General features: G+C 40.1%; 1 protein-coding gene across 5 annotated transcripts in view; it reads left to right on the top strand.

Moving 5' to 3' along the window:
* Window positions 1-27,391, top strand: part of ATP8A1 (ATPase phospholipid transporting 8A1) — a 186,623-nt gene that overhangs the window by 150,713 nt on the left and 8,519 nt on the right. For 4 of the 5 annotated variants that reach the window (XM_019552927.1, XM_019552929.1, XM_019552928.1 and 1 more), the window contains 4 exons: window positions 4,977-5,033; window positions 5,583-5,690; window positions 18,558-18,646; window positions 19,062-19,154. In XM_019552927.1, the coding sequence (XP_019408472.1) occupies window positions 4,977-5,033; window positions 5,583-5,690; window positions 18,558-18,646; window positions 19,062-19,154 (347 nt within the window). The remainder of the gene's footprint in view (window positions 1-4,976; window positions 5,034-5,582; window positions 5,691-18,557; window positions 18,647-19,061; window positions 19,155-27,391) is intronic. The other variant, XM_019552930.1, reaches the window with a different exon arrangement.

The following is a 27,391-nucleotide window of genomic DNA, read 5'->3' as shown; positions in this document are numbered from 1 at the left end:
ATGATACCAAAAGTTGGGGTGAAGTGAGCACACTAGTAGGGAGGGAAAGACTGCAGCAAGACCTAGATAGGTTACAGGGGTGGGCTAACAAAAACAGGATGCTTTTCAACACTGACAAGTGCAGGGTGTTGCATTTGGGCAGTAGTAACCAGCAGCACACTTATAAGATGGGCAACTCCCTTCTTGAGAGCATGGAGGCAGAAAGGGATCTTGGAGTCATTATTGACTCCAAGATGAACATGGGCTAATAATCGAGGTCATGGGTGGCAGGGCTAGCCAGACCTTGTCATGCATCCACAGGTGCATCTCAAGTAGGGCCAAGGAGGTGGCCCTGCCCTTCTACGTGACACTGGTCAGGCCACAGCTGGAGTAGTGTGTCTAGTTCTGTGCACCCCAGTTCAGGAGGGATGTGGACAACATTGAGAGGGTCCAGAGGAGGGCCACCCACATGATCTGGGGACTACAGGGCAGACCCTACAATGAGAGACTGCGGGACCTGAACCTGTTCAGCCTTCACAAGAGAAGGCTGAGGGGGGACCTGGTGACCATCTATTAACTCACTAGGGGGACCAGAAGGGTTCGGGAGAGACCTTGTTTCCCCTAGCACCCCCGGTATAACAAGGAATAACGGCCCCAAGTTGTTGGAGAGTCGGTTTAGATTAGACATCCGCAAGAACTACTTCACAGTCAGGGCGGCTAGGATCTGGAATCAACTTCCAAGGGAAGTGGTGCTGGCTCCTTCCCTGGGGGTACTTAAGAAGAGGCTTGATGCCTACCTGGCTGGAGTCATTTGAGCCCGGTTTTTCTCCTGCCTGGGGGGGGGGGTTGGACTTGAAGATCTACAAGGTCCCTTCCAACCCTACTTCTATGATTCTATGAAAATGTTATTTACTGATTATAAATAACTGTATACTATGCATGTATATTTTTCATACTTTTGACTTCTCATTTTTCTGTATGAAAGAGTTGATACAATGTTGTGTCTCACAAATAAAGTGAAGAAACAAGACTATTCTCAGGGCACCGCCTGCAACTGTCATTTTAAAGTTGAATTAGGTTCTGTCAGTTTTCTAGCCGTGTTCAAAATAGACCTTAGCAATTGGATTGCAATAGAGCATAGATAGGAGCAAGGTGTTCAGGTAGTGTAACTGGATTGCTTCCCACATGCTCAGAAGCACAAGTATAGGCCTGTAGGTAATTACTGTCCAAAACAGAGGCTCTATCTAGGGTCTCTTGAATCTCACAACTGTATCACCTTCTGAAATGGAGACATCAAAGTTCCACCTAAGTTTCATTGAGGTACATGTGGGACCAAACCAGACATGGTTTGCTGCCCTCAGATAACATACAGGGAGTTGTCAAATGTGCTTAATGGGATATATAATTCTTCTGATTAAAGGATGTTCATCCTTGAGCCAGCTGAGTTTTATAGCAGTTCAGATCTTAGACATACCTGCACTTACATACTTGGCCAACACTACCGCTAAAAACAGACCCAGTTTATTCCAGGCTGTGATTGTCCCTGTTCTGACTTGCATCAGAACAGGATGGACAATCTTACACATGCAGCTTGATGACAGTTGATTTGAATTAGCTGCTATTGTCCCAGGGAAAAAATGTTATCTTGATACTTCACAGATACTTAAACTGGGACAATGGGCTTGTATGCCTATAGGATCCCTGGATAAAAGGTTTTGTCCAAGGAAGAAACCTATGTATATTTTAGTTTATGTATAAAATAGGGCAGTGGTTCTCAACCTTTTTGGACTCAAAGCCCCCCTCACTCCTGATCTGGTGGCCCCTCTCACTCCCAACCTATAGCCCTCTGGCCATGCTGGTGTGCCTCACTACTGATCTGCAGCCCCCTGGCCCTACCAGTGCCCTGCATTCCTGACTCTCAGTGGGAGTGGAAGGGGAGGAGTATATAGGATGGAGGAATGACCTGGCTGCTGCCACTCCCAATCAGGCCACTTACAAGGAAGTGAGGGCAGTTTGTCCCCTTCCTCCTTCCCCCCCCCCCTCTTCCCCCCCAGTCCATTACTGCTGTTGCTGGCAGTGTAGCTGGTGGGGGGCGGTCCTGGTAGGAATGAGTATCACTGTCCTCCTCCACCCTCCTGTACCAGGTCCCACTGGCCAGTCTGGCGTGACTGCAGCCCATACCTGCTGTGGGTGCAGTAATCAGGGCGCACATGCCCCTCCCCACAAGACTTACCTGTGGGGAGATGTAGGAGCTGCTCTCCACTGCTGCATGGCTGCTCTGTGCATGTGTGTGCACAAACATGCATGTGGTGCCCCGTGTTGTATTGGCCTTCTCCTGCTCCTCCCAGCTCCAAGCATCCCCTTGCAGGAGAAATACTGCCATCCTGCAAGGGGAAACCCATAGTTTCCCAATCCATGATTTTCTCCTTTAAATCTGATGGTGGCAGTGGCAGCAGGCTCAGCCTGGGTGTGGACTGCCCTGACCTTGGAGATCATGTTCTCACAAGATCCACAGCCCTGCAGGCCCCCTGAAACCTGCTTACAAACCCGTAGTTGAGAACCGTTAGAATAGGGGACATCTAGGCTAGGAACAGAAGTTGCATGTGCCTGAATTTATAAGATCTGATAAGATGTGGCTGAATTTATCCAGAACAAAAATATCCTGGGATTGGTGTGTATACACATCACCTTTCTAATCAGGATTTAGTGAGCAGCTGAATGCAGTACCATGTTTCTGCCATTTATTCAATGGTACTAACTCAGGATAACTGCACAGATATGCTCTGCAGTGTCTTAGGATAAATTGCTACCTTTTAGCCAAGGATTTTTTAGGATTTACTCTGAGATAAAGGAGCATCTGTACATTTACTTGCACTTTGTCCCAAAATAAAATGTTTTATCCCAGGGTATGTATGATGTCTAAGCGCAGCCCTAGAAGTTCTTGCCTGCCCACCTGCAAAGTGCTCCATGCCGCACTGACTCCTGGCCGGACTGTGCCCCATGCCCCTACGTTTCCAGGACTCCAATTATAATTCCCAATAGCTGGCTGGGACCAGCCTCTGAAGTCCAGGACTGTCCTGGCTAATCCGTGACATATGGTCACCCTAGACATGAGGCTCTGTAGCTACTAACAGATGCATTATTTGAGTATGGGAGCACAGAGCAAGACCTGTAACATACACAACGAGTTACAGAACTATGTAGTAACTGCTGCTTTGGTTAAAAGACATCTTAGTTTCTTCTACAAAGCTCCCTAGTATAGATATATAAATACCTTTAAGATTCCTGACACTAACCATACTGATTTTTATCAGCTGAATATGTGAGCCTTTCTAAAGGGCTGCTAATTGATAAGAAATTAAAATCCTGCACCTATTTGGGAGGAAGGTTTATTCCTCTGTAGTCCTAATTTTAAGAACTATCAACTGTCAGAGCAGTATGGATGATTTACTTATCTCTGAATTAGGTGTCTTAACTCTGGTTAGATCACAGCTGTGCCCAGGCTCCAGCCCGCCCTGTTACTGCCACAAGATCCTGACCCATGTCCCAGAGCAGCTCCGCACCCAGCCACGCACCACGCCAGCACTACTGGGGCTGGTCTCTGTGGAAACCCTGACCCCATACTGTGACAAACCCCGCTGCTCCTGCCGTCTCCATGGAAACCAGCTGCAGTGACACAGGCAGGGGCTGCTGGGAAATGGAGTCTGGCTGCCGGCCGGATTCACCATTTTGCCCACCCCTGAGTCTGATTATCAACAACAACATATTCTTTCTGAGTTTTTTCAAGATCTTTATAAAGAGGTTACAAGGCCTCATTATTTTGTACACAGTAAATGCTGTTTGGGTTTAGCTGTTGTTATCAATCCTTTGGTTTCAAAATTCTGGTCTTCTGGCTGAGATGTAGACAAATGAATAGACCATTTTTACATTCAGGTAGAACTTTTAAAAAATTTAAGATATTCAGATAAAATCTAGGTCTTTCAATTCAGTTTAAGTATAGAAGCTATCAGTTATTTTCCCAGTATCTGAAGATGCCAAGTCAGTTGTTCTCCCTTAAATAGAATGCAGTCATAGAAGTGTTTTAGATCAGGTCATTTCAGATCAGGTCACTTCTTCAAGAAGTGTGTCAAAATTCAAGACCAAAGAAATCAGTTTGTGTCTTTAAGGTTAGCAAATATGACTAAAAAACTTGATTCCTTTTTCTCTTTTTTCAGAGAGGTTTTCTATGAGCCACTTCTAAACACAAACCGTTTTGGATACAGAAGCTCAAGAATTATTCTAGAAAAGGGTTTTACAGCCCATGTTTCTTTGTCAAAAAACTCTGAGTGTCTGAGAAAAATACCCATAATTTTATACTATCTGAGGATCATTAATTGAATAAGAGTACACCTTTGCTCATAATACACTCAGATTTTTCTGAAAACAATAACATCTAATGATAATACAAGTCAAATGGGATCTTACACTTCCTATTCAGGCAGACCAAAAAAAAAAAGAAAACTTTAACAATATTTTTAAATGTCTCCTGTGATGCTAAAGAATCTACACAACATGGGTTTTTTAAAATAGAATTCATTCAAATAAGAGGGTACATTCCAAACCCATTGAAATCAATAAAAAGGAATCCCTTTGCCATCAAAGTTGTGGATCAAATCCTAAATGAGGAATTTATGTAAGAAGGTCATTAGTGTACTGGGTACATTGAAGTTCACAGTGCTTTATATTGAAATTAAATTTAAAATAATAAATAGTAAGATTCTGAATGTAACCAGTGGGTTATATCAATAGAAATATGAGTCAAATCTTGGTAATATAATAATACACCTGAGTGTATTATTAGCAAAGGAGTACTCTTATTCAGTTAATGTTCCTCAGATAGTAAAAATTACGGATATTTTTCTCAGCTACTCATCAGAGTTTTTTGGCATGTGTGCCATTAATAATGTAGAGGGAATCAGACTTGTAGAAGAAAAATAATGGATTTCTTTTCTTTTCAGTTTGTGGTGATAACTGTGTGTTTAAAAGCTGGGTTAGAGACCTCATATTGGACATTGGTAAGAAAATGCTAACTACACTATTAAAATATGTGATAGATGATGTATTTTCCTGATGATAATAATAATCATCATTATTACTTATTAATAATTAAATTTAGGACTATACAGGCACCTCACAATGTCAAGTAAAGAGTCAACCCTTTCCTGAAATGTTACAGTATGTGGGTCACAAACAAATGAAAAGCAGAGTAAAGGAGAGACTTGGAGCAAAATTATGTTAACATGTTTTGTTCAGAAAGGTACGTGGCTAGAAGTTGGGTGTAATTGCTAAGCTACCTGAAAGCTTCATGTCCAGTTTTTTTGTTTGAAAATCAGTAGTTTTTTGCTCCAACCAATAGTCAGTAGGAGATTTAGCACCGATGTAGAAGTAGCAGAGTCAGGTGTGTGCCAGGTGCTCTGAAAATCCCTCTTTACATGATTTGCAAGGTAAACTTCAGGGGACCAAGGCCATCTTTTGTATAGTATATGCTGTGTAGTTCTTAGTTCATTTTAGGCACTGAACAGATACTAATATAATTGATTCTTCTTCTCTCTCATTTTTAACAGTTTAGCCATATAGCAATATGGGGCAGCATTGCACTTTGGGTAGTATTTTTTGGAATCTACTCCTCTTTGTGGCCAATCATTCCTATGGCACCTGATATGTCAGGAGAGGTAATGTGCATTTCTTTACTAATCTCCAAATGTGAGTTGAATGTTTATTTAGGATCTAATCTTTGCTGGGTACAGGAGAGAATTTTTACTGGTATTTGAGAGGATCTTTTTCACACCATTACTGTATATTAAACAAGTCTACCTTATATTTGTAGATTTACCTAATGCAAGTAACTGTGGTAATATTGTCTCCTTAAAGTAGCATAAACGTGCACTTGCAAAAGTGAAATATTCTGAGTTGCTTAAAAGGTTCTCTATTTGGTTAGATTATGCAACAGAATTGGAAATTAATATTTAATTTAGTTGTTGTAAGATGTACAGAACCTTAACATGTTTCAACTTCCATTAAGAAGCTTCCATGTGACTCTACTGAGTTCTCAGTGTTGCTGCTGCTGTTTGGCTGGATCATTTTCCTTACGTTTATTTTTATTTATGTGCTTTTTGCTATCCTTTCCATCAAAGGCTCCGGGGCAGTGTACAGCAAGAGAAATGAAACAACTAGAACAAATACAAAACAATAACAAAATAAGACTGAATAAAACAGAGACCTAATAACACCATCTTGGCCTAGTTACGGTTGCTAAATGCCTGTCCAAATAGAAAAGTGTACAGTGCTTCTGAAAGATGTCCAGGCTTAGGCTGTGGCAGGCCTTTACAGGGAGGGAGTTCCAGAACTGAGAAGAAGCTGCTGAGAATGACCTCTCGCATGTCCTCGCCAAGTGGACTTGATGTACTGATTTTACTCGCAAGAGTTGTGCTCTTGGTTGACCTTGGGGATTGCGATAGGACAGATGGAAGAACGCCCTTAGGTATGTAGGGCCCAGGCTATTTAGAGCCTTTTAAGTCAGAACTAGCACCTTGAATTGTATCCAGAAAGCTACTGTGGGAGCCAGCACAGACGCTAGAGGACTGGAGTTATAGACTTCTGGTGACCCACTCTTGTCAGAAGGCAAGCCCTTCATAGAGTACATTGCAGTAGTTTATCCTTGAAGTAAAAAAGGCATGGATAATAGTGGCCAGATCATAATCTGAAAGAAGGGTAGCAGTCTTCTTACCAAATGGAGTTGGTAAAAGTCTGTCCTAGTCACAGCCACCACCTGGAGAGTCTGGTGCAGCAGAAGATCCAGAAGAATCCTAAAGCTAGAAACCTGAGTGACCAGGGGAGGCTGAAACCCATCTATGAGTGTTTCAGTCCTCCTCAAGTTAAGTGGTGTTCCCTCCGGACCATCACCTCTGTCTTCTCTGGATTTCAGTTGATTCACCCGCATCCAGTCCACAGCTGTAGCTAGGCCTTGGGAAAGGACTGATTGCAGGGCCAGGGTCAGAAGAGAAGAGGGAGAGCTGGGTATTATCAACATACTGATGGCATCCCACTCAAAATCTAGGTACAATCTCTCCTCATATAAACATTGAACAGGAGGGGCATCAAGATGGAGCCTTGGGCTACCCCATAGAAAAGGTTCAGAGGGAATAACAAACACTTGCCTATCACCACCCTCTGGCATCCCATCCCCATGCTAGGAAAGAGTGGATGGAACCAATTTAGAGCTATCCCACAAATACCAACCAGGTCATTTAAACGTTTCTATCAGTGCCTAAAGTGTAACAGGTATTTAAATCTTCTCACTCCATTTTTGGATTTATCTTGAATTTAGTGCAAGTACCTTTTGTAGAGTTATCAAGTGTCCTCAAAGGCTTTTACGCTCTAATTTGCATGTGGCTCAAGCTGGTCAAAAATATAAGGGATTGTTTTCCTTAAAAAAAATTATCATAAAAAGCTTCCTTTTTCAGAATCTGTGAACTTCTAAATGGGTTTAATTAATTTGGATCTTCACAAAGCTAAAGCGTTCTTTTTTTGAGCTACTAAATTTTTGTGTGTTCAACTTGTATTGAACATGGAAGTTCTTTTTTTTAAGTCATTCTCATTCCAGTCACTAAATGAACGATTGGGCTTGCAACTCAAGTGACCAATATGAAATTTTGCAAGAACAAAGTAGTGCTACAGACTCACTGAGATTCTTTTCCATGGTAGAAAGGAATTCCATTCCACTTCAGTTTTGCTAGAGAACTTTTCATATCATCTGATGAACAGCTTTGTCATAAAGGAACTTACTGGATGGTTCTGTGCTGATCACAGGTTATCACAAAGGTATCATATAATTGCTAATGGAAAGAGCAGGTGGATCATGCTTCTGATTGCCAACACTACCCTGTTGAACCAAAATATGAGAGTTTTCTGAAATGAAGGATGCTTTCATAATTCCCCTCCCATGCTTTAAAGATTTATAACATATTCTGTAGTTACTCTATCTGACCTGAGAATTCTATATAATAATAATTTTAGAAAGGCAGAATTGTAGTATAATTAAAGAGCCAGTTTTAATGACTGCTCTCTAACAGATACTAAGCACCTAAATTTAACATTTATGACTTCTGAGTAAATATGCTGTGACACCCCTATATTATATTTCAGGGGATATCCTTTTAACAATTTTCAGAACAGATGATACTTTTGTTGGAAAACGTCAAAGTTCTTAGAGCGAATTGATTTCTGTATATAGCATGATCTTCACTACCACTCAAGTACCTTCCAATAGTGCAAATAAGCAAAGTGGCTAAAATGTGCATTTGTCCATACCTTAAGTATTTCTCATCTCTTTCTATAAAAATTATTATAGTAGAATGAGTATCATGGTTTTTCATTAAAACATTTGGAGCATGTTAACAAGCCTAGTGACATAAATCACAAAACATGGTTTCCATCCCAAAAATCTTGACAGCTTTTTTACATGGTAGTTAAAGTGACTAATTGTGTGGAAGAGACGCTACTCTTTTCCACTCATTGGCCTACTGTCCCCATAATACAGAACCCTCCTTCTTTATTTATAGATCTTCCTTTGCTTATAATCTCTTTAAACTACTAGCATTTGAGAGGCCCTTAGCCTCTTGTCCTTCTCTGGGACCCTGCTGTTGCTCACATATAGCACAACAGCTTATGGGTGGTCACATGTTTCCTTAGTTATGTAGTCTGAGCTATATTCTAAGCTGGCCCCCACACTTCACTGTACCCTACACTCATTTAAAATACCCACCTCTACTTTGACCAGGCCTCTTTAGCGATGCCCCTTTCCCACCTAGTTTTGCCCCCACAATGGGGCAATGAGAGTGTATCCTTCAATTTTATATTTTCTCATATTCAGAGATTAAAATTCAAATTATTCAGGACCCTGTGAAATTCTGGCTTACATGGGAGCTCAGAGTGTCACTTAGCCAAGGGAGAGCCCCTGCAAAATTTCATTATCAGGGTAGAGACAATGTAGCCCCCCAAAAAGGGGCACAGCCCCTCATATTCCAGGTTACATGAGGGATGGCCTCAAATACACTCAGGGAGGCAGAAATTCCCTCAGATCCTGTACGTTAGGTTTTTGCCTATCTGTAGAACTTAACTCAGTACCATGTTAAGTATTGCTTCCCCAAGTGACAGTTCCTTTGGCATGTAATCAGAGCTATGGTTTGAGTTCCAGGTGTGTACAACAACATACACAGAATCTGTCAATTTCAAGAAATACTGCTTTTTGGGAAGGCTATATCTTCACACCTCTGTTCAGATTATCTCGACTTTGGATTGCTAACTGCCCTACACTTCTTAGGGCCACACCATATATCAGAACAATCCAAATAACAATGTAAATTTAAAGCCATGGCTAGGCCAAAACTTAACCATGCCAATGAACACTATGCTGTTTCACATGGCCTGCCTCCCAAACTGGAAGCAGTGAAGTCACTTTTGCACTTGCTGCAGGTAGGATCATTAGCACTACTGAGCGTGCCAGTTAGGTCCATGGTAATTAACCCATCTGCAGCACTGTACAGTTGTAGCTGTTCTGCTTCTGTTCAGAGACAGCGTATATCAAACAGTGTAGCATGTCTGAGAGTGTCTCAAACAGGTAAAATAAGTTTTATCATGTAGGCATAAACTCAGAACTTTTAGAAGATGAGCCTTTAAACAGAAAGCTTGTCAGAAAGTTACTAAGTAGTCCATTCATTCTGAAGCCTTAATGACTGAGAATGCCCTAGCCTAAAAAGAATACAAACTGAAACAATAGCTTGGAGCACATCATACTCAAATTTTTCCTTTCATTTCAGTGGGTGTTTTCATCCCTCCCTTTGCAGAGCCATTGCTTGAGAGCCTGAGATGTGCATCAAGTATGCTTGTTCTCTACCGTTAACCCCAATCTCCTCATTCTTTGCATGTCTGTGAGCATCAAATAAGCTGTACCCAGCTCCAGTAATTCAGGTTTATGGTAAGACTCTGGAGAACATTGAGTATTTCTTATACCTTGGAAGCCATTTCTCACAGGAGGCTGACATCAAGGAAGAAATCTAACATTGCCTCAAATGTGCAAGTACAACCTTCAGATGCCTGAGGAAACGGGTGTTCAAAGATCGCAACATCAGATCTGAAACTAGGTTCGTGCTTTATCAAGCAGTTATGATCTCCACCTTACTGTATAGACAGGGGACGTGGACCATGTACAGGAGACCCCACAAGTCACTAGAGAAGTATCATCAACGCTGCCTCCAGGAGATGCTTTGAATCTGGTGGGAAGACAGGCATTCTCTTGCAGGCAAATACCATAGGCATGAGGCAGTGATCATCCAACATCAACTTCGCTGGGCCACCCACATCACCCAGATGTCTTAACTCCAAACTGCCAAAGCAAGTTTTATTCTCCCAGCTCAGTTGCAACATCTGCTCAGGAGGAGAGCAGAGAAAGCACTTCACGGCCATCCTCAAGGCCAACTTGGAAAAAATGCAACATCAGCTCATAGGAGACTATCACCCAGGACCATGCTAAATTGAGGAAGAGCCTGCTGCAAGAATCTCAGTACTTTAAAACCTTGTGATGACAACAGCAGATGGAAAAGTGGGAGCAGCAGAAACAGCGTGTCACAAACAGAACCAAGAATCCAGAGCCAGCCATCCCGCACTGAAACACAGGCCCAGGTTGCAATAGAATGCTTTGGCCCTCGGTCAGCCTTGTCAGCCATCATCAAACCCACGGATAATGCAGACGTGGAAGACGATCATCCTCTACTACAAGGGATTGCCAATGATGATACAACACAGCGCAGGGCTAATTAGCCGGGGCAGAGAACCACACTAATTTTCTGTATCCAGGATTTCATAGACATTATGGCTGGAAGGGACCTTGAAGATCATCAAGTCCAGCCTCCTACCCCAGGGGCAGGAAGTCAGTTAGGGTCAAAGGATCCCAGCTAGATAAGCATCCAAACAGTCATTCACTTGGTGACTCTTTCAGATAGTTCTCACAATACTCCAAACTGTGCTGCATAGATGCATTCTTAATGGTTGGTTTGTTTCCAGATTCCCTCTCTGCTTTATGCGTAGTACCACGAGGTGGGTTCACATGATGGCAAGGAGAGAGGTCAGGCACCTAGAAAGGGACAAGTACATTTTAGATCCCAGGACATACATAGAGTACAAAGAGAGTGGCTCAGACCCTCAGAAGATGCCAAGTCCCCCAAGTTTCTGGCTCCCATGTCATGGGTCAGAGAGAGGACATGTAGAAAGACATGATGTCTTCAGATCCAAGCTCATAAAAGGAAACAGAAAAAATGACTTGCATAACTTTTAGGGTATCATAGGCTCCTGCTACATGTTACATGTATTACACAATTAACTGGTTAATTGAGCAATACATTTAAACTGGCCACATGTACAAAGAAAGACCAGCCAGAAATGCAAAGTAATTACCACACAATAAAAATGACTATCCAACTATAAAAAGAGCCAACCAGCTATAGAGTTAGTGCTTGAAAGCATGTAACAACTCTAGCTGATTTTTATCCAGCTTTAATTTGAAAGTGTAGTAGGGTATAAACTCTCCCCTCCCTCAAATCCTCATTCACATGGGTTCAAATTTGGAACAGAAAACCTGTCCTTCCTGGTGAGGTGCAGCAAACTTTTCAACAAGCTGCAGGGGTGGGGTATAGGTTGTAACCATGTTGCTCTAAGGATATATGTTCTTTGGATAAATCTGATATCTTTTATTAGACCAACTCAAATAGTTGGAAAAATTCTTCTTAACAAGCTTTCAGATATAAATACCTTTCACAAGGACAACTGCAGATGCTTCATCAACCTGACAAAGGGTATTTATACCTGAAAGCTTGCTAAGAAGGATTTTTCCAACTATTTGAGTTGGTCTAATAAAAGACATCAGATTTACCCAAAGAACGTTGTCTAAGTAAGCCACGTGCACAAATAGATTTTAGAGTACTGAGGAGAGTCAGCTGTGACAGAAATATGTTCTAACGCTTAAATATTGTGGGCTATATAATAACTTAAATAGCATCACCTGTTGACTTCATGTAATCTCTCCCAATTCTTTCTTACGGGTGGGACTCGGCATAAGATAGTCACAAGGAAGTTTTAGTGTTTTGTATTGTTTCTTGTTTTTGCAGATTTGTGGTCTGAAAACAGAAATAGAAAGGAAACAATGGGATATCTTGGAAGGGGCAATGTACAAAGGGGTAGAAATGGCTGCTAGAAGCACTAGATAGAGGGGTACATGTTTAATTCTGTAAGTTATGCTTGCTTGTATATATTTTTAGCTATCTTAAAAACTGGTCATGTCAGTTTAAACATGATGTTTTAGATTGGATGATTCCTTTGGATGACCTAATTTTATAACTTTCATGTAAGCCTAACTCTTCTAATTTATCCCTTCAGTTGATGCATGCTTTTACTTTTTCTCTAAATGGAGTTACCCAAATTGAAGGCTGACTTTAGTGCAGTGCAATAAGTGACTAATGACATGGAATAAGTATCTGTGGACATTTGTAATAAATAATGTACCATTCTTTTATTGTAAGTCATTATCCAAAATGGCTTTGTACTGCTGCACATTAGGCATATAATTTAAATAGTTTGCTCTATGATAATACTCCCATATTATATTCTTACATTTTATATTTATTAACTAATGTAATATAATTAAAACAAGTTATCATTCACACTCTGTATATACTTATTTTATTTTGATACTTTACATTTAAACATATTAAACACATCTGATTGCTTGAGTCAGTTCTAGCAAGTAAAACAGGTAACTCCTTCTCACTCTTAGCTGTAAATCCAAAAATAATGGAGTTTGAGAGAGTGCTCAGAGTAAAGTATCAAAGAATCTCTTTTCTACCAGGCAGGATTTTTGTAGTAGCTTATGATTTCAGTTGAAGAAATTCGACATAAAATATATAGAAGAGAAAGTTGAAAACATTTCACAATTTCCAGTGACCTCTTAGTCTCTGTAGCAGTTCTTTGAAGCAGCAACTTCTGCTGTTCTGTATACTCAGCAACCTCATTGCCATGTACTTTCTAGATTGTTTTGACTAGTCTGACCTTGCATCGTCTTCATATGATCTCTTGAGATTCTGGTTAAAAATGAGATGAGAATGAGATGGGATTCAGTACTGACAATTGCAGGGTCCTGCACCTAGGGAGAAAGAAAGAGCAGCATACCTACAGGCTGGGGAGCTCCCTTCTCATCAGCACAGAGGAAGAAAAGGATCTTTAAGTCATTATAGACTCCAAGATGAACATGTGCTGCCAATGTGGAGATGCAGTCAGGAATGCTAACCGTACCTTGTCATGCATCCACAGATGCATCACGAGCAGGTCCAAGAAGGTGATCCTCCCCCTCTGTATGACATTGGTCGGGCCACAGTTGGAGTACTGTGTCCAGTTCTGGGAGCCACACTTCAGGAGGGGTGTGGACAGCATTGAGAGGGTCCAGAGGAGGGCCACTCACATGATCAGGGGGCAGCAGGGCAGGCCCTACGAGGAGAGGCTACAAGACCTGAACCTGTTCAGCCTCCACAAGAGAAGGCTTAGGGGGGATCTAGTGGCCTGTTACAAACTAGTCAGGGGATCAGCAGGCATCGGGGGAGTCCTTGTTCCGCCGAGCACTACCAGGAGTGACTAGAAATAAGTCACAAGCTGGCAGAGTGTAAACTCAGATAAGACATCAGGAGGCACTACTTCACTGTCGGGGCGGCTAGGATCTGGAACCAACTTCCAAGCGAAGTGGTGCTGGCTCCTACCCTGGGGGTCTTTAAGACAAGGCTAGACGAACACCTTGCTGGGGTCATTTGACCCCAGTACTCTTTCCTGCCATGGCAGGGGGTCAGACTTGATGATCTGCTCAGGTCCCTTCAGACCCTGCTAACTATGAAACTCTTTGCTTTAGTTTTGAAATGAAGTCTTTCCCATGAATTCAAATAGAAAATACTAGTTTTATGATAAAGATGAACTAGAAAACTCTGGAAATAAATCCAAACATTCCTTTGTATCACTTTTTTTTATAAATAGCAATATAGCTGTGTTCCTGGACAAACACACAGTCTGGATGTGTGGCATGTAGTCAATTAGGGAAGGGGCAGGGAGCAACAGTGAATCAAACGGGAAGGGGGATTGGAGTGGCATTTAGGGAGGGTATGGGGCTTAATTTGTGGTTCACCTATCAGAAAAGTTGGCCCCCAGTGTTGTAATACATGCTAGCTTCTTAAGCACTTTTTCATCAAAGCATGTGAAAAACTTTGCCACAGAAAGTTGTGCGAGAGCAAGGATATTCTGTGATTGAGAAGGTCTATGAGTGGATGTGTTAAATATTTTCCTGTTTAGCAAAAGAATATGCATGTTTCAGAGTATTGTGAGACTACAATATTCTGACATACTTAAAACCTTAAATTTTATGTATGAACAAATGCACTGAGAGTCAGAATTAAGGTACTGTTATGCAATATGTTCCAATTTATAAATCCTACTTATATTGCAGAACCTAAAATGCTGCTTGTGTACTTCCATTTCCCTGGGACCTCTAGTATACCTAGTATCAAACTGCTCCCAAACCATTGCCACTAATTCTCTAGATATTTGCTATCATCTCGGTTCTCAGCTTTTCACTATGGTTCCCAATACCTAGGCTACAAGGGCCCTATCTATTAACGTCCGTGTACTACAAAGGCCCAGTTGGCTCATAAGGACATGTAATCTCTCCAAATAGGCCCTACCATCCTGAAGAAACTACAGAGTGGGAACAACTTGTACACTGCCCTGAAGTCTATCACCGCTTCATCGTTTCACTGTTTGGCTTTAGCTTTATGCCTAACTCTTTCCCTCTGGCACAGTGAATATATAATTTTCTTTTGGGAAGAGGAAATTAGTTTCCACAATCTAGATCAGTAACTTTGCTAAAACCCCTACAAAACACCTGCTAGTTTAACACCATTTCTTATTCAACACCCTGCATCTTTCTTAATCTTTACCCAAATATAAAACTCACTCTGTATCAGCTGGTGGGTGTTTGTGAATGGTACCTACAACTGGCATCTTAATTCTCGTTGTCTACCTGTCTTTAAATCACATTTCAAAATAGTTTTAAGCGTGAGTGCTGACAGTTTCCAATATTGTTTGCATTTATTAACTGCAGAGAAAATCCAGGCACTCTTACTTAGGCAATCTTACCGTTTCATAGTTACCTTCATCTGCTACCTTCTTCACCTATATAGTAATGACTGCCAGGGCATTCCTAGTGTTGCCTCCACTTAAAAACTGACTACATGTTGTATACCCATTGTTTTGTTTTCTTTTGACTTTTTCAGGAAAATAAATAATACAAAGGACAGTAAATAATACAAAGAATAAGACATACTACTGAGTTCTCTATCAAGAAATAGAAATGACCTAATTTCATTCAATGAAAAACTTTTCAACCTCACTTTGCCTTTGTTGTGTTCTTTAAAAGCACATAAAAATGAATTAATCAAGCTGCTTCTCAATAGGAAGAGAGGAGAAACATGTTATTTTGCTTAAATGCTTCAAAAGCATTCATATACCAGTACAGCGATGTGAAGAGGATATATGCCTAGATGATCTCTATATTAGATACAACAGAAAGGTTTACAGACCACTCTGTAGAGTGGTTTTATTGCCCTTTCCATCTTTGCCTCCTTGCTTTCTGAAAGGATACTCTCATCCTTAAAAATGATGCATCTAAATGTATCTGCAGAATCCTTCATATAGAAAAGAAAAAAGGGCTAGTCTTACCTGTGAAATTCAGTTTTATATCCAATAATCTGATAGAATATTTCTATCAGTGTTTTGTAAATATTCTGTTGTCAAGGCTTTTATTAAGTGCTAGTGAATTGAAAAGGTAAGTAGCCACCATATTTAGTATTTTTTCTTAGAAAATAGCAACAAGAAAAAAATCAGCAAACCTGATATTTAAAGATACTCGTAGCTATTCTAATTCATCTTAGAAAATCTTAATATGGAGGAGGACCCTGCTACATAGACAACAAGTTATTTCCTCCCTACCTCCTCCCCCAGAACCTATTAGTCCTACAGTTTAATAGGCTGTCCAACTCTCATTTTGGATTATGTCTGAATTCCCCTGAGAGCCACTTTTGTGGCAGATTCCATTTGGTTTCACAAGGCCTAAAAGGGAAAAACTTGGCATTGACCACAAATCTCTCACATTAGGAACAATTTGTAAACCGCAAACAGAGGCAGCCAGAGTCCATCCCCAGAACAGGCTGCTCCTGTTAAGGCCATTGTCTGAAAAGGATTGGTTTGCCATTTCCCAGATGACCTGCCTATGTGTAAAGAGATGTGAAAAGTTAGAAACAAAAATGGTTTCTACAGAGTGAGGGGGAGCTTTCTTGTACAGAAAGGAAGGAAATACCTCTGTGGGATTTTATTTTTTCCCTCTTCATCCAAAAAATACAAAGAGGCCCTCTGTCTTTAATGCGAATGTCGGCTTTAAATCTTTTAGGTTTGGATTAACTCTGCAAAAGAAGAAAAAATCTGACAGGCTTTCAAATATGACGCAGAAAAACTTTTTTTCTCAATTCATGTTGTTCATTTGTAAAGCCAAAGGCTGGATGGACTGAATAGTAGGCGCCAGTTGTTCCTTCATTCATAGTTAGCATTACAATGGTCAGAATTAACATCCTAAGACCTACATTATCACTTTTGCTGTTTCACTAGCAAACATTTAATGCAGGGTGGCTGATGCAAGGATAGCTTTTGCTCAATCTCCCTAAGCTAAAAATGTTGTTAAAATTAATAATAAAAAGTAAGGGCCAGATCTAGATCACATCTGTGGTGTTTTTCCTCTGCCTTTTAGGAAACCATGGATCTATATACTACTTAACTATAAAAGTGCTTGCAAAATGTACTTTTGATAGGCATATCCTATTTGCAGTGGTTTTAAGAATTGAATATGTCATCAAGCATGTCGAAGGTCATGTTTTGCTTTTTATATAGTGATTTTTATGTGTATACATTCTTGGAACAGAAGAGAGTAAGAATTTTCTATTGCAGCTGTTAATCATGATGTTTATTTTAATTTTGTTTTCAGTGTTTATAAATGTTTTTGTGGTAATTATTTTCGCTAAAAAACCCTAAAATAAAAGCAGCATTTTTTCCTTTTAATGGTTACTTTGAATATAAAATGCGAATGTACAGGAAGGCGTGTGGAGAAAAGATGTTTACTGAATAGCAGTCTAACTAAAAAGTTTTCTAAAGACTCTTCACATCTGCATGCATTCTGAAAAGTAAAGTAAATGGCTATATTCATCAACTGTTATAATGAAATTTTGTGGAAACTATCACTTTTTCATTTCATGGGTAACGTACCACATGCTGTTTTGAAACAAATGTTCATTTATGTGTCACCAAAAATAGCCTTTCAGTTTCTTGACAATATTTGCTTGTCTCCTTTTTAGGGTTTTTTCCTTAATTGGGTATTGCAGTTTTAACCTGTAGAAGAAATGAAACAAAAGTATTCAGATGTTGTCATGCTATACCAGTTACTCTTAATCTGTGTAATCTAATTATGTTACGAAGGCATTTTAATATTATAATGACAACAAACTGACACAGTAATTTATTAATCACAGGTCATTTTCCTTCCAACTAATACCTCTGATGTAGCTGCTTGGCATGAATTACAAAGGCAGGCTGAAGTTATTTTAAAATCCTTTATAGTAATTTACATGGAGGATATTATTTGTTTTGGCCTCAGTTTTAACAGGTGTACAAAATCAAGTAAAGTAAGATGGACAGGGAAAACTATGATTTCCCCCCCAGTGACTGTTAAAAAAAAAAAACAGAGGATAAAATTACACACCTTAACTAAAAGCCAAAAAAGTATATTTCAACAAGTATTTTACCTTGCGCTAATATTCTTTATTTCTTAAAAGATTTTATTTAGATATGAATATAAATTGCAGAGGAAGTGCATAATTTATCCTTATTTTTGAAGTTCTGAATCGCAAACAAATCTTTAAGTAGTCTCTGCTATAGTAGGCTCATTTGAGAAATAATACACTTCAATGATGTGAACTGTATTACAAAACACTTTCAAAGAAACATTTCTCTAAGTATTTATTATCTCACATTATGGTTGATGGTAAATGGGAGTTACTGTTCTTAGAACATTTTCTCAAAGATTTAGCAATATTTTTAATATTTTGAAGTCTCGCTTCCGTAAAATTGTTCATTAGCAATGAAGTGGTGTGAAGCACTATCTTTAAGGAACTAAACTACATGAGTTATAAATAAACTTTTAACATAAGTATTTATTGTCTGCTAGCAGACTTCTACTGAGGATAAGAGTTTTCAGAATGGTGCTCAGTAATTTTTATGTTATATTGTAGATCTCAGCAAAGTACTGAAAAACTTGATTGCTATACTTTGAACCAAGAAAATGCTGAGAATTCTTAAGTTCTGCTATTTCTTTTCATAATAATACAATCTCTTGTGTTTTATCTCACCAGGCAGCTATGATGTTTAGCTCTGGAATGTTTTGGATGGGTCTTTTATGTATACCTATGACAGCTTTGCTCTTTGATGTAATATACAAAGTGTAAGTACATAAATCTTAAAGTTTATAGGAGAAAGCATGGACTGTAAATATTAATGTTTTCTAAATATTAATTTGTTTAAAAACAATTGAAGCATTTATTTGATTCTGGTAAACTACAGCTCACCCTTGTCATTTTCAGTCTTAACCATAAATGTATGTTTTTAATGCTCTAAATGGTATGAGTAATTGGCACTCTTAATTTATAAACTAAGTCTCTTCTTTTATTTGTAATTTCCCCAACAGCTGACTAAGTGTATTTAGATTGACAGCTCTTAATGCTTAATGTCTTTGAAGTTTAATTTGAAATCGCATGGCAAAAATGGATTTGTACATAAATATTTCTTTTTCCAATTCTTTAAGTAATAAAGGCTGTCAGTTTCAGCAAGAGAGTATCTGAAAGTGTTTTGTATTGCAGAATCAAGAGAGCTATTTTTAAGACTCTAGTAGATGAAGTTCAGGAATTGGAAGCAAAGTCTCAAGATCCAGGAGCAGTTGTACATGGCAAGAGGTACTGTAAAAGAAGTATATCTGTAATTATTTTTTTAAATTTTTAAATCTCGCTGTTGAATGTTCATAACCACAGCACATCAAGAACTTTGAGTTCTTGATACTAGCTTTTTCTTGAAATAAGATGCAAGCAAACTGACACCTGCACTGAGGTCCCATTAAAGTTCATGAGGCTGTGTACATGCCTACTGATACTGGTGTGCATCTTTCTGAAGAATCAGGACCTAATGGCATATTTTCAACATAGGTTATTCATTTCTGGTTGCTCTGTCCATTGTGGGGTAAACTAAATATTAACAGACTTGTAAAACTTTGTTCTACCAATTGATAGAAAACAAGTTTGAGCTTGGTTCATTTGCAAAAATGTTTATAAACTGCCTAAGCAGGTGTGTTTAAACTGTATTGAAAGTCTTTCAGTTGCGTATGTGGCCCAGAAGGAAAACAGCATAGTATCTTCACAATTTACTGACATTAAACAAAGAGTAACAAAGCAGTCCAGAAAATCTGTCTGTCTTTGTGTAGTTAGTCAAGTAAAGCAAAATATAGAGGATAAACCTAAAGCTGTTGAGAAATAAAACTTCCTACAAAACTCTTACACAAATTCTTCCATGTACCAGGCATATAACACTGAAAAGTAGGAAGGAGTAAATAGGAGAGCTGAAGAAATGAAAGCTCATTCAACTTTGTAGAAGGATGGCAAAGAGTTATAGTGATGACTTTGAAAAGAACACACCAAAACATTTTGCTTTTGTAGCAAGAAAAATGATGAAAGGCATATCTCCTCAGTGGGTTTGAGAGAGAGCAAATCAGTGTGCCTCTGAAGCTCTTGATTCTCTAAACCCTCTTCTTCTGTATTTTAGCTCACTTGTCTGAAAAACACACACATCTCCATTATACTGAATTTCCATCCAAGTTACAGTCATTAGAGCTCAGATGAACCTGTACATTTTACTCTATTTAAGTACATTGATGTTAAGTGATGTTTTGCTGGGGAGTTTTTCTCTCCCTTGCATTCAACAAGGTCTTCCCTGAGTATACTTATACCTTCAAAGAGTACCATGGAAGAAGTATATTACTGAGAAGTATTTTCACGCCTGTCCTCTGTTACTCTGCATATGCCAAACACACAAGAGGCAGCATCTTGCCAGCCTTCTACCACTGCTATCAAGATTTCTGCTTGAGATAGTGGCTGGGGCACCCTCAGGAAAGAGGCAGTATTTCTCAATTGGTGCCTAGTAACTTGGGAGTGGGTGTGCTGGGCCTTCCATCTTGACAATACATTCAAGAGTACCAAAAAAGCAGTACAGATGTTCTCTGTCCAGAACTATTTCTGATATTTTTACTTGGAGTTGCTTCTGATTACTCAGATAATGCTTTTGCAAGATTTTATTTTAGCACTGAATGAGTCATGAATTATTGGAGCACTGTGGAACTACTTCACAGCCCTGTCCGTCTGCAAGCCTTGCATTAGTACATAATAGTACATAGCACATCATGAAAAAGCTTTTCAATTATTTTATTCACTGCTAGGACATGCATGCATCTTCCAAACAAGATTTGTGCCCTGAAAGGTATAGGCACTTAACTCCCATTGAACTCTATGGAACAGGACACCTAAATATCTCTAAGCATCTGGGTTTTAATATTTAAAGGTCTCAGGTCCTTTTTTTTCCAGTACCTCAATTCAGGTTGCAGAGTTAATCCCTATATTATCATCTACTTTCAAAATACCTCTGCAGTTTCCCTTCATGGAGATGAAATTATCCATTCAAGAAAACAGGAGTCAGAAATATGCTGGCCTTAAGGAAGTTTTTCAAGAGATTTATACTAGACTCTTATAATTACCAATAATGAGTCTCTTCTGGATATGGACAAACAATCAAATTGCAGTGAGTTAATGAGGACCATGGATTTAGGCAGAGAAGCTAACATGGTAACTGTTCATCTGCCTGCTCCTACCTTACAATAAATGAATGTTCTACTAAGACTGCTAACTCCTGAATAAAACAGAGCTAAGTTGTCCAAATTTAACTTTCAGTTTAAGTTACGCAAGAGCTAATTGATGGACACTTGCCATACATCAGCTGCTCCACAGTAAGTTTACATCCCCATTTACTTTATGGCAATTTAATTGTTTATCCATAACTTATACAGACCAAACATCTGGGATAAAATCAATGTTAATAGTCTTGGTTGCAAGAAATTAATAAAAAAATGGGGATGTTGTTTCTTTGAAAATAACCTTTTACAAGATTTTTCACTCTAGGGCTTAATACCTCCAGACTACTAAACTTTCACTTGACACTTGAGATGCATCTGGGTACTTTAATACTCTGCTTTAGTGTAATAGAAAAAATAGGTTGGTTCACATTAACTTCAAAATTAATTCTAAGCACAAAGTCTAAGGGGATGAGAAGCACTGCCTGGTCTGGAACAAACTAAAACATCAGGGGGAAGAGCTGAAAAACATACGTCCTCCATCTGAAGATTTACCTTACACAGACTAAAACAATTGCCTCTTAAGTACCAGTAGGTCAAAATATGACCCTCTTTTTGAATGTTAATTATCACAGTCAGATGTTAATTGATATGTTGACAGTTTAGCTATTCTAATAACATTAATCATTTCACTTCTCTTTGTTGCACTTACACAGTATGTTCAGTACAGACTGTCATATTTTATGAACCAGACGTATTTATTTTAATAAATATTTTTTAGGAGTTAGTTTACAGGATGATACAAGTGCCATATACTCACATTTCTGACTCAAAGTGTAGTTTCATATTTTAACATTACTGACTGAAGGATCCTGTGGGAGCCTAAACTATGAAAAGCGTTCTTGAGTGTATTTTTAACAACGCTTGCAGCAGCAGGATATCGGCCATCATTGTCCTGCTGCTTTAAGGTGTTATGCCTTGTGGTTGTGTTCAGGTTGACTGTAACTTTACTAATAGGTTAGAGAGTGTATCTGTACAGGATGATTTAGATAGGGATAATCCTGCCTCTGGTTGGGGTTAGATAACGTCTAAAGGTTCCTTCCAGCTCTGCTTCCCTATGCTTTTTCTTGTAGAATTGTTGTTTTTTTGCAGTCTCGGTATGCAAAGGCTTTTGATAATGGTCTCCAACAGCATTTTTGCAAGCAAGCTAAGGAAGAATGGGTTGGATGAATGGACTGTATGGTGAATAGAAAGCTGGCTAGATCATCAAGCTCAACGGGGAGTGATCAGTGGCTTGCTATCTAGTTGGCAGCTGTTATCAAATATAGTAAGTACCCCAGAGGTCAGGCCTGGGCCCAGTTTTGTTCAATATCTTCATTAATGACCTGGAAGATGAGATGAACTAGAACCTCAGTGGGCACGTCCACATGTGCAGGCATGTGTGCTTGCAGCAGCTCATATAAAAGCGGTGCAAATTTGAGCCAGGGCTTTTTGCTTCAGCGCACATGCCTAGCCATACACTTTGGTGTGGGGCAAATTGTGCCACTTGGTACAAAATAACCCTGCCTGACTTCTCCTGGATCTGCAGGCAGAGGGAGCTAGAGCCCGGGGCCAGCAGTATATAAAGCTGTCCTGTCCTGGCCCCATCAGTACAAAAAGCTACCCTGTCAAGTAGCTCAGGGCTACTTGCTCTCAGGAGCTTCAGCGGCCCAGCCAGTTGGTACCTGGGGACACTATCCCTTGTGCCAGCTGGATTGCTGAAGCAGCTCTGAGAATTCCCTGCACCCTCTACTCACTGCAGCAGTCTGGCAGTAGGGGGTGCTGCCGGGCTGTGACCTGATGCGCATCTGCCAGACCCGGATTGTGGACTGCACAGCCAGTAGAGGCATCTGCCCCTCTGGGGCCAGCTGCCAGTGGGCTGTGGCTGCAGGGTTGGCCTTTATGTAGCACTTCTGCCATGTGTGCCCCCTGCCTGGCCATCTAGGCAGCTATTGCCCAGAAGATGTTCCCAGTGTGGTGGCCTCCTTTGAACTGTCAAAGCATGTCCTCCTAGCACCAGTTGGCCAGGAAGTCAGCAACTTCCAGCTGGGTCCAAGGTGCCAGCTCTGAGCAGGCAGGGTCCTGTCACTGGCCTCCCTAGCAGAAATTCTGGTATTCCGTATTTAAAAACTGAAAAATCCCAAAGTCACTCTGTTAAATACCCTGAAATCCATGTTCCTCCACAATTAAAACAAAATACTGCTACATTATAGAGAGAGACAACAATCAGTTGGGCAATGTTTTATTGATACATCTAAAGTGTTAACGCAATTTGGAAGCCTACTCATGTCTCTCATTCATCATAATAAAGTGAATTCTAAATACCTATATGTTTTGCTGCTCCCCTCAGGAGCTACAGCCCCCTTACAGTGGCTACCCCCCTACAGGGCCCACCTGCCCCACCTCCACTTGCTCCCCCAGCCCCCTAGATTGCTGCCTCACCTGGCCCCATCCCACAAGATCTCCTGCAGATCTCCCTATGGCTGCTCCCATGGGGGTTACAGTAGACAATAAGCTGGATATGAATCAATAGTGTGCCCTTGTTGCCAAGAAGATGAACAGCATACTGGGCTGCATTAGCAGGAACATTGCCATCAGATTGAGGGAAGTAATTATTACCCTTTCTTCTGTACTCATGAGGCCACATATGGAGTGCTGTGTCCAGTTTTGGGCCTCCCACTAGACAAAACGTGGACAAGTTGGAGAGCCCAGCAGAGGATGACAAAAATGGTTAGAGGGCTGAGGCACATGACTTACAAGGAGAGGCTGAGGGACCCAAATTTATTTAGTCTGCAGAAGAAAGATTTCAGGGGGGATTTGATAGCAGCCTTTAACTACCTGAAGGGTGGGTCCAAAGAGGATGGAGCTGGATTTTTCTCGGTGGTAGGTGACAGAGCAAGGAGCAAAGATTTCAAGTTGTAGCAAGGAATGTTTAAGTTGGATATTAGGAAAAAGAATTCTCACTAGGAGGGTTGTGAAGCACTGGAACGAGTTTCCTGGAGAGGTTATGGAATCTCCATCCTTGGAGGTTTTTAAGGCCCAACTCAACAAAGCCCTGGCTAGGGTGATCTATTTGGGGATGATCCTGCTTTGAGCAGGCGGTTGGGCTGGATGGTCTTCTGGGATCCTGATCAACCCTAATTTTCTATGATTCTGTGACTATAAAGTAACCAGTTTGAAATACAAAAGATTTATTTACCATCAGAGCATTCATTGTAACTGATATTCTAAAAAACCTTTGTGTCTAAAACTGAAATGACTAAAATAAAAGGGTGCTCTAAAGTAAACTAATATTCCATACCTTCACTCCCAAAAATATTTACCAACTTCTGACCTAGTTCTTAAACTCCTTAGTGTTTCAGTATTAATTTTGTTTCTAATCTACTCAAGGAAGAAAATTACTGGCATTGAACTGGCCAAAAGTGAATAGTAAAATGAACAGTGTGTCACCTTAAGTTTTGCAGATATGTCAACACAACTATAGCACAAATGCATCCTCTTTTTTTTTTTCTTTGTCCAAGCTATCTTAGAAGGTTTTAAACTAAAATTGAGTAGGAATATATGAAGTAGTCAGTATTTTAAGAAAGACAGAAGTTATTCAAGAATACACGCGCTTTATGAGTTTGAAAGTACTATTCAGCCTTTTCCTGTTAGTGCACTTAATGAATGTAGATTTTTGAGGTGTGATTGTCTATATTGGATTTGATGCATGCAGATTTTAAAATATAATCTTGAATGCCCAAAGGATAATTAAAAATAAAGGCCATGGCCCTGCAGTCCCCATTTAACTAAGAAGTGAAGAATTGAATGCCTGTATATTTGAAAGTATGTTAAGTAAACATATAGTTTACTTCATGTTAGGTAAACGTATAGTTCTTTCCTATCCCAGATGTATTTCTTACCTCAGCTTCACTTTCCATAGATATTGTGACCTGTGGTTCCTTGTACACCAATTAATGGGTGCCTGTAGATGTGCTGAGAGGTTTCTCTGGCACTCTGTAATTACACCAGACTCGAGTTTAAATTCATAGTTTCATAGTTTCTAGGGTCAGAAGGGACCTGAGCAGATCATCTAGTCCGACCCCCTGCCATGGCAGGAAAGAATACTGGGGTCAAATGACCCCAGCAAGATGTTCATCTAACTTCCTCTTAAACACCCCCAGAATTAATAGAGTCTGATGGAGCATGCTAATTAGTGTGCTTCGGCCAGCCTCCATATCTTGTATATTGGCCTCCCTATGCTTCCACAAGCTTTAGATTAAATGCCCCTGCCGTCATTTTGAAGCGCAGATACTCATTTTGATGCACAGTACACTTTAATTAGAGCAGCTCAAATTTTCACAGGATCGGGCCCTTTTAAAGTGCTCTACAACCATGCACATGTGTTTGGTCACAGCTGTAGAGCACTTCTGGGGACCACTTTCAGGGACCAGATCAGATGCAAATTGCCACTTCTGTCTGTGCTTAGAGCATTTCTCCCCTATAGCCTTCCACCTAAAAGGCTTAGGGCATACACACAACATATTCACACCAATGTAATTTGCATCAACCTGTACACTGATCTAAGTTTTTCTGGTGCCTGGAGCAGATAGCCAACCAGCACTCTGGAGGTAGCTGCCCACAGTTGTCACAGTGACTATTATAAAACCTTCTACTGGTTGGCAAGGGAGCTGGTAATAGCCTATTTGCATTGAACGAAGAGTTACTCTGGGGTGAAATGGACCCGAACTGTGGACAGATGGCCCATGTAGTAAAGGAAAATGTACTGACTTATCACTGTACTCAGTTATCACTCACTTTCCAAGGGATAATTTTATCCTGCAAACTAGTTTACACCAAGATGCAGTCAGGTTACAATGGTGTAAATCTGATGCGTCTACTTCATCAGCTCATGCCCTCAGTAGGATTTATAGAACTAGAGGTTACTAGAAATACCTGTCAGGATAGGTATAGCTCTACTGCAATTAGGAAATGCATATTAGGCCAGCAGTTCCCAACTGCAACCCCAAAAGGTCTGTGATATTTATTAGTAGGGTCACAAGCCCCATAGAAATTTGGACAAAACATTTGCGGTGGAAACTACTGATTTTAGGCACTGCAGCATTCTAGCTGTTGACATTACATTCTCCTAAGATAGATAAGACACTTAAAGTCCTGAATTTGCCACATAGGAAAAGTGGCACCTAAGAAATGGTCCACACAAGCCAACACCCAGAAGAACATGTCTAAACTAGCTAATGGGAAGTGACCCCCTCAAGCCTAGATTTAGGCACTTTTGTGCACTTAGGATTCACAGAAACCTCTGTCAGAGTTAGTGCTATAGCCTCTCTCATAAAAATTAAAGAGTGGTTGGTCCTTTCATGCAGGACATAAGTAAAGCAAGAGTCTAGTAGCTCAATGGTTAGAGCATTTACCCAAGTAAGTGGGAAGCTCAGATTCAGTTTCGTCTTCTGCTTAAGAGCTAAACTGAGAACTCTTGCTTCCTGAAATATTTCCCTAACCACCAAACCATTGGTGGGTAAGGGAGGGAGTGTAGGGGTCCTTAATATCTCCTGTTGAAGCTATGCTACTCTACATGAAATAATTAAAGATTCATTACATCAGAGGCAGAAATGCTCCCATTAATATGCTCTAATGCTCTCATCTGGGCTGAAACATTCAACTGGGGTGAATCCCTGATCTAATGAATGCCTACTGTATTAATCAGTTGCTGGATAAAATACTTAAATAGTGACTGGATTCCAGTCATCTTTGTTTATCATAAAAGAAGCCTCAGGAGTGATCATAATCAAATATCTACCTGGAGATCAGACATCTGATAGTGTCGCAGATGAAGTTATAACAAATCCAGTGCCTGGATTTGGAAGTCGAAAAAGTCTGAGTAAAATTAAGGCATATATTTTTACAGTGAGATTAATTTAGCATTCCAGCAGCTTGCTAAGCGTTATGATTGACTGTTGTGGAGAATGTCTAAATCATGTCTAGTCTTACCTTGATCCTGGACAGGCTTTTTGAGAGAATTATTCTGGCGCATATCCATGAGGGGCCAGCAGGGGAGATCATGCTTAGGGGCAACCAACATGGGTTCATTGGAGGCAGGTCCTGTCAGACCAACCTGGTGACCTTCTATGATCAGATCACCAAATCATTAGATGCAGGGGTAGCAGTGGACATAGTTTTTCTGGACTTTTGGAAGGCTTTCAACACTGTCTCTCACCCTGTTCTCATTAAGAAACTGGGGGGCTGTGGTGTTGACACCCA

This window comes from Crocodylus porosus, unplaced genomic scaffold (genome assembly GCF_001723895.1).
Source record: "Crocodylus porosus isolate Cpor-Errol unplaced genomic scaffold, CroPor_comp1, whole genome shotgun sequence".
Taxonomy (NCBI): Eukaryota; Metazoa; Chordata; order Crocodylia; family Crocodylidae; genus Crocodylus; species Crocodylus porosus.
Note: the sequence above shows the minus strand (reverse complement) of the source record. Positions and strands in the feature narration are given on the sequence as shown.